Source organism: Eulemur rufifrons, chromosome 2 (assembly GCF_041146395.1).
Source record: "Eulemur rufifrons isolate Redbay chromosome 2, OSU_ERuf_1, whole genome shotgun sequence".
Taxonomy (NCBI): domain Eukaryota; kingdom Metazoa; phylum Chordata; class Mammalia; order Primates; family Lemuridae; genus Eulemur; species Eulemur rufifrons.
The window spans coordinates 123,645,995-123,660,071 of NC_090984.1; the positions used below are offsets into that span (position 1 = coordinate 123,645,995).

The 14,077-nt window shown below is 38.4% G+C and overlaps 1 protein-coding gene and 1 pseudogene across 1 annotated transcript in view; one reads left to right on the forward strand and one right to left on the reverse strand.

The window, feature by feature from the left end:
- TECPR2 (tectonin beta-propeller repeat containing 2) overlaps window positions 1–14,077 on the forward strand; it is a 102,171-nt gene that overhangs the window by 6,895 nt on the left and 81,199 nt on the right. The window contains exon 2 of the mRNA XM_069490105.1: window positions 1,744–2,031. Within this exon, the coding sequence (XP_069346206.1) occupies window positions 1,813–2,031 (219 nt within the window). The 5' untranslated portion in view covers window positions 1,744–1,812. The remainder of the gene's footprint in view (window positions 1–1,743; window positions 2,032–14,077) is intronic.
- LOC138380852 (large ribosomal subunit protein eL37 pseudogene) lies at window positions 2,574–2,866 on the reverse strand (annotated as a pseudogene).

Here is a 14,077-nt window from a genome sequence, read left to right on the forward strand (position 1 = left end):
TGGCCTCTGGACATGCTTTGGAAAAACATGTTTGAGGCATAAATCGACATGACCATTCTGGAGGGCAATTTGGCAATATATTTTTTTAATGCAATATTTTCACCTCTTGAAATATACTGCAAAAATATGTTTGGATATGTGTCTGTTCTTTATGATGGTAAAATTAAAACATTTTGGTTGAGGAAATTTTGGTTTATATATTGTGGTTTATATATTATGGTTTATATATTATCTATATATAGCTATAGATATGTGTATACACACATACACAGTTTTTCTTTATGGTCACTAAAAATCACATCCTAGGAGAATAGTAACATGGAAAATGAGATTTATTAAGTGAAAAATTGTGTATGTGTGTATACACATATCTATAGCTATCTATATGTATAGTATATCTCTATGATGGGATTGTGAGTGACTTCTGTTTACTTCTTTGTACCTTTCTCTATTAACAAATTTTTGATAGTGAACATTTATAACTGTTGTAAAAAGAAAATTTTATTTAAATGAATTATGGCACATCGTGCGTGTGTGTGCGTGTGTGTGTGTACATGCACGCGTACACATGTGTGGCAAGGACCTGATGGTGAAAAGGAACAAAAGCTTAGTGACACCTAGAGGAGGAATATTCTAGGTGGAGGGAACAGCCAAACAAGGGCCGCTGGGTGAGAACGAGCTGGATGAATTTGATGAGAAGGGGACTGGTAAGTCAGTCAGTCATTCAGCTTTATAGAACTAGAAAACCCACAGTTCAAAGAGATTATACAGCCACCAGGCAAGAAGCTTTTACTAGAGGAGCTTGAAAGTCTCAGTAGAACCTGAAAAGCTAAAATATCCCTTCAGGTCTAATCAGGTCCAGAGAGCATCTGCCTGTACCTGTTGACTGTCACAGCTGTGACTGTGGTGCTGGCGAGTGTCCAGGACTTGGAGGGAAAAGACCTAGGTTCAAGTCTCAGCTGTGTGGTCTTGAGTGAGTCTCGTGACCCTCTGGCCCTCAGTACCTTCTAAAAGTTGGGGATGATGCCACCTACCTTATAGGGCAGGGTAAGGGTTCAGTGAGTGAGTGGGCACTTTGTTAAATATGACGTGCTGAGTAGGGATTGAGTATCTTCATCAAAGGCAGCTTTGCATCCAAAGTGCAGAGAGGTGTGGGTCTCCATGCGGCAGCTGTGAGGTACTGAGGAGGCTGCAGGCATCCAGTGGCCTGTTCTTCATTGGCTCATTAACTGCATCTGGGATTGGTTCACTGTTTTCCTAGTGTCTGTCCTGTTTCTCTCTTCCATATTCTATCCAGCCTGATGGGCTTCATGGTTCAGGATGTTTTCAGTGACGCCTTCTCTACACTCACTGTAATCCACACTGATCTCTCCTCTCCCTCTTCTCAAGGAGACCCAGAAATTAGCAACTAAGTACTTGTGTGTTTGTGTCTTCTCACTGTTTCATCTGCCTCCCTGTCTAGATGGTAAGCTACTTGAGAGTAAGAACTCTGTTTTTGTATTCTTTCCACTCCTCCATGGCATAGTATTTGCTACAATGTGAATTATAGGGGCCAGTACATATTGAAGTACATTTTGAATTTAAATGCTCAGAAGTGATCTTAATGATACCTTGTTTACTTTGATTAATTAAGCTCTAGCTAAAATTTTTACCTCCCTAAAAGTTCCATGTTCCCATTATGAAACATTACTTCTCTTTGACATTCTCTAGGCATTGAAAGAATTGTAATGTTTTGTTCTGTAGCCCCCATGTTTCCCTAGATGACAGAAACATTCCTTTTCCTGCCTGAAATCATCTCTGGAAAGCGTGGCCATGGCATCCATATCAGAGCCTGTTACATTCAGAGAGTTCTGCCCATTGTACTATCTCCTCAATGCCATTCCCACAAAGATCCAGAAGGGTTTCCGCTCTATGGTGGTCTACCTCACAGCCCTCGACACCAATGGGGACTACATTGCGGTGGGCAGCAGCATCGGCATGCTCTATCTGTACTGCCGGCACTTCAACCGCATGAGGAAGTACAACTTTGAGGTGAGCCTTACTTTTCTTTATACTTTGGTATACATGCACCATGGCTGATGTTTAACATGCTTGTGTTCTAGGATGTGATGATTTACTTCTGAATTGCTAGAATGTGGCCTTAATACGTCACCCAAACAACACTTTAAAACCATCTTTAACTGAGATGAAATATAACTAAAAACATTGGTGCTTTTAACTTTTTTTCCTGCCTCCAGAAATCTAGCATCACTTTATTCTTTTTCTTTTTTTCTTTTCTTTTTTTTTTTTTTTCTTAGAGACAGGATCTTGCTCTATTGCCCAGGATAGAGTGCTTTAAAAGGGAATATTTTGTGTTTAACACTTACTATTGATAGAAAACTCTGGAAGTAGGTTTTTTTTTCCTAAATGTTTTGTTTCTCAGAGTATCTTGACTGACTGACTTGAATAATCTCTAGTTATTCTCTTGAAATTATTATGAAAAGGGCATTTATGTGAATATTGGTTAATTGCCAGAATATGCACATCTTTTTTTTAAGCCAAAACATTTATTGTGTAACTAATTATTGAAATTCTTAAGATGAACTGGATGCTGCACCAGCTGTCCTCTTAGGTTCAGCTGTTGTTCCTTCACAGAATCCATGCCTGAATCTGCGGTGTACAATTTTTAGGTGCCTCATCTGACCAGTCCTGGTGGTAGTTCGTCTTTGAGCCTGGCACTCCACTTATACTTTCTCTTGCACTTGGCAGAGTAGCCACATTTGCCACAGGTGGACTTCTGAAGGTGGTAGGCCTCAGATCCACATTGGTGGTACAGTGTGTGCGTCTTATTGTGGCACTTTCCAAATGATGACATTCCCTTCGTCATCTCACTTCTGCAGCCAAGACCAAAGAGCCAGAATATGCATATCTTAAATGAGATCACTTCTGTAGCATTGGGCCCCTCACCAGTCTGTGTTCTGCACTGTTGTTGACTTGGGCATCTCTGTGTATTGCAGATATTGGTGGAGTCATTGTTTGACCATGGTATGGCTGACACCAAGTATTGATGAATTGCAATCTGATTCAGCCATTTAGTCAAGTTCTGCAGTTTATTGAGTACATGGCTTTTGTGAGAGACTCAAAGGCGACTGAGTTGCTTCTACCTTCTGCCTGTGGTTACTGGGCTTTTATGGACCAAAACAGGGCTTTTGTATTTAAGAGATATGTTTACAAATACTTATGTTTTAATCACTATTCAATGTCTGAACTTTTTAATTTAAGTCAATATTCAATGTTTTAACATTTTAATTTAAAAAGTTTTTCTTAACAAACATGAATGAGCTTCAGTGCTCATTTTAAAATGACAAAAATGGTTAGCACACATACGGCCCTTACAGTATGTGAGGCATTATTCTAAACTTTTACATATATTAGCTCATTCTGTCCTCACAAAACCTATATGAGATAGATGTTATTATCATCCCCATTTTTTTTTTTACAAGTTTGGGGGGGTGTCTGGAAGGGAAAGAAGATATCCCCATTTATGAGGGAGACAGGTGAGACACAGAAAGGATAAATGATTTGTCTAAGGTTGACAATTAGTAAACAGCAGCACCATCATCTCAACTTGGGTGGGCTGTCTCTAGGGTTAGAGTTGAATTAATATTTCTTGTATAAAAATTAGAATTACTGCTATTCCCTTTCTTTGAGTAATAGCTCATGGATTTAACTGATCAAATTCTTCAAACAGGAGAAAGAGGTGGGGGAGGGAGAGGGAAAAAAATTTTTTAAAAATACCCCAAACATTTAAAGCCATTACATAGTTAATCTTTAAAACTGTACTTATGAATTTAATGTATCTGAAATCTCTGAAATACTTTAAACACCACTTAACAATGGAGATTTGTGAATCCCCAACAGGGTAAACCAAAAAAATCCATGCTCAGAGAAATCTTAAACTGCAAAAGACAAATAAAAATCTTAAAAATATCCAGAGAAAAATGACATATTACCTGTAGGGAAACAATGATTTCGATGACTACACATTTCTCATCAGAAACCATGGAGGCTAGAAGACAGTAGCACAGTATTTTTAAAGTGCTGAAAGAATCGTCAACTCAGAATTCTTTACTCAGTGAAAGTGTCTATCACGAAATGTGAAATAAAGGTATTTTGGGGTGAAGGAAAATTAAGAGGATTCATTGCCAGCAGCCCTGCTCTAAGGTCATTGCTTGAAGAAATTCTTCAGACAAAAGGGAAGTTGGTACCTCAGGAATGAAGGAGGAACAATAGTAAATACCTGGGTAAATATAGTAGATTATTTTCCTCCTAATGAGTTCTTTAAAATATATTTGACAGTTGAGAGCAAAAATTATAACTGTTCGAGTTTTCAGCGTGTATAGATGTAGTAATATATAAAGTGAGTATAATATAAGGCAGGGAGAGTAAATCAACTTATAAGTTTGTACATTCTACTTGAAACAAGTAAGATTCGAAGTAGATTTTGAAAAATTAAGTATACATATACTGTATTCCCTAGAGCAACCAACCTAAAATGATTTATGATAAGTCAAAATGAAATTTTGAAAAATTTTCACACAACTCTCAGGAAAGCAGCAAAGGAAAAACAAAGGAAGGAAAACAAAAGGAACAAACAGAAAACAAATAAAATCATAGGCCTAAATCCAAACATACTAATAGTTATATTAAATGGAAATGATCTAAATATATTGATTAAAAGAAATTATCAAGGTGGATTAAAAAAACATGAACTAACCATATGTTGTCTATAAGAAATTCAATTCAAATATAATGATATATGTAGGTTGAAATTAAAAAGATGGAAAAACATACACTGTAGAAACGCTAATCAATAGAAAGTTGGAGTGGCTATATTAATATCAAGGTTGTCTTTTGAGCAAAAAAATAACTTGGAATAAAGAGAGACATTACGTAATAATAACAGGCTCAGTTCACTAAGAAGACATAGCAGTCCTAAATGTGTGTGCCTCTTAACAACAAAGCTTCACAAAACACTAAGCAAAAACTGACATGACCTAGAGAAGTAATAGACAAATCCACAATTATAGTTGGAGATTTCAATATTCCTCTCTCAGTAATAGTGGTAGTAGACATGAATCAATAAAAGTACAGAAGAACTGAACAACACTATCAACCAACTTGATCTAATTGACATTTATAGAACATTCCACCCAACAATAGCTGAATACATGTTCTTTATAAGCACACATAGAACATTCAACAATATAGATTATATCCTGAGTTATGAAACATACCTCAACAAATTTAAATTAGACCAGGCTTTCCAAGCCCCTGTGTTTTACTTTGTTTTGTTTTTTGACTTTTTAATTGAAATATAGTTTACATAAAATATACAAATCTTAAATTTGCAACATGATGAATTTGTATGTATGCGCCTGTGTAATCACCCAGGTCAAGATATAGAACATTTCCAGCACTCCAGAAGATTCTCTTGTGCTACCTCCCAATCAGTACTCCTCCCCAAGATAACTACTCTTCTGACTTCTAACATTATAGAGTAGTTTAGCTAGCTTCTTTGGTTTTAATTCACTATTAGGTAACCTCTGACATTAAAGTTTACTGTGCATTAGTGGAGTGTGGACTCCTTACTCAGGTAGGAATTACAACCAACTTCTCTTTTATAAGCACATGTGTCTCACTGATCACCATTTTATTGTCTTTTTTCGGATGTTATTTATTTATTTAATTTTTTAGAGATGGGGTCTTCCTGTATATCCCAGGCTGGCCTCAATCTCCTGGGCTCAAGTGATCCCCCCGCCTCAGCCTCCCGAGTAGCTGAGATTATAGGTAGGCACCACTGCACCCGATATACTGTCTTTTTTAAAGAACTATACAACTATTTTAAAAATTTCAGCCCCCAAACTAAAAAAACCTAAAATTAAAGAAACAGAGTTTCATGCTTCCCAGAATGAAACTACAAATTACACCTGACTGCTAATTTTACAGTTTTAACTAGACTTAGTTTTCTATATTTATTGAATGTGTCTTAGTCCATCTTTTGTTCCTATAACAGAATACCTGAGGCTGGTAATTTCTAAAGAGGTTTATTTGGCTCACAATTATTTGGAAAGTCCAAGATTGGGCAGCGGCATCTGGTGAGGGTCTCATGCTGTTTCCACTTCTGGTGGAAACTGGAAGGAGAGTGGGCATATGCAAAGAGGTCACATAGTAAGAGAGGACTCAAGAGAGGGAAACCAAGGAAGGTAGACTCTCTTTAACAACTTGCTCTTGGGAACTAATCCAGTCCTGTGAGAGTGAGAACTCACTTACCCCCAAGGGAGGGAGTTAATTTATTCATGAGGAGTCTGCCCCCTGGACCCAAATACCTCTCACTAGGTCCCACCTCCAAATTGCAACCTGAGTTTTGGTGGGAGCAAACCACATCCAAACCAAAGTGTGTGTGATGAGCCCCATGAGCTTTGAAGAAATGTGGTGTGATAGGACAGCCTCCACAGGGTGAACCAGAGTTTGGGGGAAGCCAGTGCAAATTACTGGACCCAGCAGACTAGAAGAGGACTCTGGAAAAACCCCATATAAAGATTTTTAGCTAGTTTTTCTTTACTGAAGGACCTTAAAAAAATGTATTTTACTGGCACAAAAATCCACACTTAAGCATTTTTTGAGCCAGCCCATTGTGTATAGAATCCAAAACTTATGATTGTGGAGAATCAAAGGAAGTATAAAATTTCTGTTTTGGAAAGAACACAGAATTTAGAGTTAGAATAGTAAAGTTTGAAGACAAAGCTAAATATCTATGTAGGACACATAGGAAAAGATTGGAGGAAGTGTCATCATAATTACTTTAGGTGGAGATTGAGAATGGGATTGGGTAAGAGAGGAAGTATGGAAGGAAAGTATCTTTTGTTTTAAAACTCTAAATACTGTGGAATTACTGGATTTTTTTGGTAATAAGAATATATTCATATATTACATGTCTAAACACAACACCACAAAGATGTGTTTTGAACCTTGGCTTCAGTTAAATATTTATGTTGTCATTTTTGTCATCAGATTGGACTGTGTCTTAGAATCATTGGTACAATCCGCATGTTTTACAGGTGAAGAAACAGTAAAGTTCCTCCAACAAGCCACAGATCTGGTGGCCTAATCAGTACACTGACTTCCAATAAGAGGAGGCAGGTCTTCCACGGAAATCTGTGGATTTAGAGGAAAATAAAAACCAGATTCGTGGTCTCTATGGAATGTCCAACGGAAAAGTTAAAGATGAGTCGACTAGTTTAGGGAAAATCTAAGATTTTATGGGAAGGTAAATAAAAATATAAGTTAGTTTACCCTCATAAATTCATGTATGGTATAGTTGAGGGATCATGTTTTTAAATGAAGTTATGTTCCTAAAGAAGAAAGCAGACCTTTTATGTGGTAAATATAGCCTTGCATGTGTTTTCAAGAATAGAGCTTTTGGAAACATTTTTTCCACAGAAGTTAGTGGGAGGGGGCAGATGGAAACACAAGAAATTCTTCCTACCTAGTGCCAAAAGCACTAAGAAAATGTTGCAAGGCGCTAATAACAAGTACAAAAATGTTATAAACTTGTTAAATTTATGGGTGTGACATATGTAAGCATAGGCCAGAAAGATAGCTCGACCTGAGTTTCTAATTTTCTGTTTTGAAGTTAAATATGTATCCCTCCTCTTAGCATTCAGCAAATTGTTGAAATTTGCCCTAACCACAGCATGATACTTGATGGTGGGATGCCAGTTTGCATTTCTGCAGCTTTTCCACACTTGCTCTGCCAGTGAATTCATTCAGCAAGTATTTATCGAGTGCATAGTATGTGCTCGGCCCATTTTAGTTCCTGGAGATGGAGTAGAGAGCACAGTAGGCAGTCTCTGGACGTGTGGAGCTTTGGGTCTAACAGGGAGAATCAGAGAAATACAAAAGAGAAGTCAACCAGATAGATAAACAAATAAACCACCGCAGTGATGGGAAGTGCTAAGGGAAAAACCAGAGAAGAGAATGAGGAGTACCAAGAGCGGTGGCTGCAGTCTTAAACAGAACTCCAGGGAAGGTCTGACCAAGACGCTGACAGTTAAAGACCTAAAGAGAGTGACCAGCATGCCATGGTGATAATGTCTGGGGCAGAATATTCCAGGAGGAAGGAAGGAAGGCCTTGAGCCTGAAACATGTCTGGGATATGTTTTAAAGTGATACAGAAATGAGAGTTTTTGTCTCACCTTAGCAGCCAAGGTGCATTTGCCCAGTGCCTTCCCTTGTTTTTCCCTATGGAAAACCCTTAGATTTAGTGATTAGGAGCCTGTGATGCCTACATTCTGGTTTGTTGGTAGCATTACAACATAGGGCTTCACTGGTGTCCTTAGTGTGGATTGTTCCATTCATTGGTTGCTGGGCATTTAGCTTTTGAATATTTTTAAACAGCAACTCACAGTAAAAAAACAAACAAACAAAAAAAACCAAAAAAATAAAAACCATTTTATTAGATGTCCATTGTCCCTGAATTTACCTAAGTTCAATTTAATTCCAACAGTTTTTTTTTTTAATGGCAAATGATAAAGCTGGTTTTAAAATGTTTATGAAACTGTAATGGGTAGAATAGTCAAGATACTAGGCATAAAGCAGCACCAGCTGGAAGAAGTTGCGCTGTTGGAGAACAGCATTTACAAAGCCTCAGTAATCCAGGGAGTGTGGTATTAGCACGAGAAAAGATAAATAGGCCATTGGAACAGATTAGAGAAGTCAGAAGACCCACAAGTATGTGGATACTTGAGTGATTGCAAATGCAGCACTAGAGTTTTTTCTAATAAATGATGTGGCACAGTTGGATATGAGTATAGTAGGAAAAATGAAACTGGATCCCTTAAAGTCACTTTATATGGTTATTTTGTCTCAACACTTTAAGTATCATACCACTGTCTTTTGACTTCTGCTGGCAGTCTGATTGGTTTCCATCGTGGGTAATTTGCCCAATCTCTCTTTTTAAGGTCTTTCCTAGGCCTAGGCTCTCAGCTCCTCTCTTTAACTCCAGTGGACATTCCCTACTCCATTTTCATCTACGGAGTTAAGAAAATTATTCCAGAAAAGCAGATGCCTTTGTTTAGCTTTCAGATCATTAAAAAGTTATATGAATATTGAAACATTAAACATTTGTTCTTTGTTAGTAAAAGAAGGAAAATAGTGAAATAATTCTTAAGAATTGAATTAATTCATATCTTATTTGATCTTCTTAAATATTTCACATCTATTAGTTATTTGGTATTCTAGCAGTTTCTACTGAAGTTTAAACTTTGACCTACTAAAAGAAGCTCATAAAGAAAGCCTTGTCAGACTTCACAGTTCCCATGAACCTGCTTACAAAGAACACTTTTTCCTGATGTGGTTTTGTCCTGCGTACAAAGGGAAAACTGCCTGCCAAGGACCTAAGAAGATTAGCTGAATGTTATCCTAATGGTGAGGTATTTGCCAGAAAACCATTCCTGGAACCTTTCAAATCAAAAGCCTTTTTTTCCTTAAATTTTTTGATTATTGGGTATCTGTTCAAGGAAGTTATGTTGCTGTAATAAGGGCAACAATAAATGCCCCCTCGGAAGTTAAAAGAGGGAAATCGGAGAGTTAAACTCGCAATAGTTGACATCAGAGATGAGCAGAGTCATCTTAAAGAGACAGAAGAATCGCTACTCAGACAGAATAAGACTGAACTCTCCCCATATCAAAAAAGAAGAGAATGTGACAGAAGGAAGAGAGTGTATAGTCTGCTGTGTAACTTGGGAAAACAAGATCAGACTGAATTGCTTGTGCAGTGGGAGAGGTTGCTTTGAGTGCCGTGGTCCTCCCTGGTGTGGCTGGCTCTGGGCAGAGATCTGTGTTTAGGTGACTCATGCAGTCGGACGCTTCCTGCGATCTAACACTTAGAGTGGTTTGATCAGAAATTGTGCCATGTTTGCCAAGCAGCTTTTGGACTAAAACACATAGATTGACCAGTGGGGGAAGAATATATAGGTTGTACCTATCTAGCATTCATTGCAAAATAATAATTTGGCTTTTTGGCTTAAACTACGATCTCTTGTGCATTAAATGATCATGAGACAACCTCCCTGGGCTGATCAACAACAGGACCACTAAAAAGATTCAGGATTTGAGTCAAGAAGGCTGAGGGCCAGACCCTTCTTGTGCTAATTCACCAGTGTGAATCTGTGTGCTCGGTAAAACTGTACACGATCGAGTTTAAGGACATGCGCACATGTGGTAAAGCTATGAATAAAAGCAAGGGAATAATTCTACTTTCAGGAGAGTGGTTGGGTGGGGTATGCAGTCAGGAGAGGCACACAAGAACTTCACACGTGCTGTTAATGGCCCCTTTCCCATGCTAGATGGGGATTCCATGGGTGCTCATTTTATAATTCTTTAAGCTGTACATGTTTTGTGTAGTCATGTATGTATGATCATATTTCATTACTTTAAAAAATGAAAACAGAGAATACCATAAAATGAGGCACTTTGTGTTTAGCCAGTGGGCATCCTAAAGGCAGTAACTTTGCCTGCCCCTGACCCCTTCTGCACCTGGCAGAGCTGACCGTGTCCTCCCTGTGACCCGCCTGTACATGGATATCTTTTTCTGTTTTTTTTTTTTTTTTTTTTTTTTTTTCTAACCGACTGAGCTAGCTGGACATACATGGATGTCAGTGTCAGCAATGCTTTGTTCTTATATCTGCTGGTGAATCTTGCTCCTTTTCCCAGACTGAAAGCAGCACCCTTGTTTGTGTCCCCCACACAAAGCATAGTGAAGCCACCCGTAAGCACTTAACTGTTCAACCCTACTTGAGTGCACATCTCATTTTAAACTTTGACAATTCTTTTAATAGGCTATTTGATGTTATTAAAGTTTATCTCTGTGTGTGGACTTCTGTGGAAAACAATACTAGATATTTTAATGACAGTGCAGTAAAAACCCATTTTTAAGTATGTTAAATGAAGGATTAGTTTTATGAAATAGAAATACTGCTAAAAAAGATATTAATGGTGGCTGGGTGCAGTGGCTCACCCCTGTAATCCTAGCACTCTGAGAGGCTGAGACAGGAGGATCGCTTGAGGTCAGGAGTTTGAGACCAGCCTGAGCAAGAGTGAGACCCCTTCTCTACTAAAAACAGGAAAAAAAAAAAAAAAGTAGCTGGGCGTGGCGGCACACCTGTAGTCCCAGCTACTCAGGAGGCTGAGGCAGGAGGATCACTTGAGCCCAGGAGTTTGGGATTGCCATGAGCTAGGCTGATGCTATGGCACTCTAGCCTGGGCAACATAGCGAGACTCTCAGATATAAAAATTAAAAAAAGATATTAATGGTGAATTTGAGCTTTGAGTGCTTGAGTATCCTAAGAGAGGTTTTGTGTATCCTGATTCATTCATAATAAATAACCATTAGGCATGGTGGCTCATGCCTGTAATCTCAACTCTTTGGGAGGCCGAGGCAGAATTGCTTGGGGCCAAGTGTTTGAGGCCAGCCTGGGCAACATAGCAAGACCCTCATCTCTACAAAAAATGTTTAAAAAATTAACAGGGTGCGATGGTATGTGCCTGTGGTTGGAGTTAATAGGGAGGTTGAGGCAGGAGGGAGGATCGCTTGAGCCTAGGAGTTTGAGGCTACAGTGAGCTATGATCACACCATTGTACTCCAGCCTGGGCAACAGAGCAAGACTGTCTCAAAAAACAAATAAACAAAAAACATAGAGCAAAAACTGACAGAACTAAAAAAAAAAAAAAAAATGCAAAATTTCAGTTGGAGATTTCAACACAGGTGGAAAACACCTGTGAGGGGAAAAGGAGAAGTAGTTGGAGGAGGCAGGTGTTTTCCAACTAGATACTTTCCTTGTCTAATTCCATCTTTAGGGCCTGCTTTTCAGTGGACACAAACTAATGTAATAATATCATTCAAGTTTTTCAGGTCTTCTGTAGTTTTACTGATATTTTTGTCTACTTGTTCTGTCAATTACTATGACAGGAGTATTGAAATCTCCAACTGAAATTTTGCATTTTTTTTTCGTTCTGTCAGTTTTTGCTTTATGTTTTTTGTTTGTTTGTTTTTTGAGACAGTCTTGCTCTGTTTCCCAGGCTAGAGTGCAGTGGAGTCATCCTAGCTCACAGCAACCTCAAACTCCTGGGATCGAGCAATCCTCTTGCTTCAGCCTCCAAAGTAGCTGGGACTACAGGCATGCACCACCACACGGGCTAATTTTTTTCTATTTTTAGTAGAGATGGGGGTCTCACTTTTGCTCAGGCTGGTCTTGAACTCCTGACCTTAAGCCATCTTCCTGCATCAGCCTCCCAGAGTGCTAGGATTACAGGCGTGAGCCACCAGGCCCACATGCTTTATGTATTTTTAAAATTTTGATAAAATATACATAACATAAAATTTCCCATTTTAACCATTTTTAAGTGTACATTTCAATGACATTAAGTACATTCAATATTGTTGTATTGCATCATGTATTTTAAAGCTCTGTTATTAGGTACCTACACATTTAGGAGTCTTATGTCTTCTTGTTGAATTGATCCTTTTATCACTAGCAAATTTCTCTTTTTATCTCTGGTAATATTCCTTGTCTACTTTATCTTTGTCTGGTATTAATATAACCATTCCTGCTTGTTTTTGTTTTTGAGACAGGGTCTCGCTATGTTGCCCAGGCTGGTCTCGAACTCCTGGCCTCAAGCAATCCTCCCACCCCAGCCCACAAAGTGTTGAGATTATAGGCATGCACCACCATGCTTGGTTGCTTTGGTCTTTCTCCATTCTCTTATTTTTACCTTATCTGTCCTTTTATATCTAAAGTACATTTCTTATATATAGTATCAAGTTGGGTCTTAACTTTTTTATCCAATTTGACAATCTCTGCTTCCTAATTGGAGTCTTTAGACCATTTATATTTATTGTAATTATTCATATGTTTGGGTTTAAGTCACAGTTTATTGACCTCAACACCATTGACATTTTGGCCTGAGTGTGCTGCCTATATATTGTAAGATGTTTAGCTGCAGCCTTGGCTTTTACCTAGTAGATGTCAGTATTATCTCCCAAGTTGTAACAACCTCCAGACTCTGTCAGATGTCCCATGGGGCCTCTACATCTCTTAAATTCTTCCTATTTTTTCTTTTCATCTCTCTTTGTTGCATAGTAGATGATTTCCTCATGTCTGTCATTTAGTTCAATACTTTTTTTTTTCAGCCTGTGACTAATTTACTATTCATTCCATCCAGTGAGATTTTAAATTCTCTTGGTTCTTTTCATTTCTATTTCTGATAGTAGCTTGTTCGTTGCTTACATGTCCATTTCCTTTTTTATTTTCTTAAGCATTTTAAGCATATTTCTTTTATGGTCTGCATCTGTTCAATCTAAATGAAATACTTGGGGGTTGTCAATGCTATTATTGCTTGTTTTAGTTGACTGTTCTTCGTGGGGCCTATTTCCTTGTGGTGATTTCTAGTTGTGAGCTATTTAGCTGATCCTAACATGTGAGAATCCTGAGGGACCTAGGTGGAGACTGTGTTCCATGTATGGGGTGAATGTTGGCCAGTGCCAGGTACCTTGGAGTGGCACCAACATAGAAGCACTTCAGATTAACTGTCTAGGTGGAGCTTCCTTTGAGTGGAAAGGGAGAGTAAAAAATTCAAAGTGATGCTGAATAGGGCAGGCCTGTGATTACAGATTCTCCGCAAAGATTCTTTTTTGTTCGGTTAGTCAATGCCTGAGATAAGACATATTTCCTTGTCAGCTCCATTTGCCAGCAAATTGATTTTTCCCTGGCTTACTCTTAGGGCTAGGGCCTCTGGGGTTCTGGCTTTTGTTGAGAATACTAGTTCCAGCTCCCGACCTCATCCACTCAGCTTGGAAAACCAAGACTCCAGGTGTTTGCCAGATAGTAGCAGGGTAGGGTGTAGCTTCAGGGCTGACTTTTCTGATTTGGCAGCATTCTTTTGTTTTTGGCTCCTGTGAATTTTCCTTACTTCCCTGAAAACTCAGCTATGCATTTAAAAGGTTGTGTTACGTATTTTACTCAGCATCTCTAGGTGT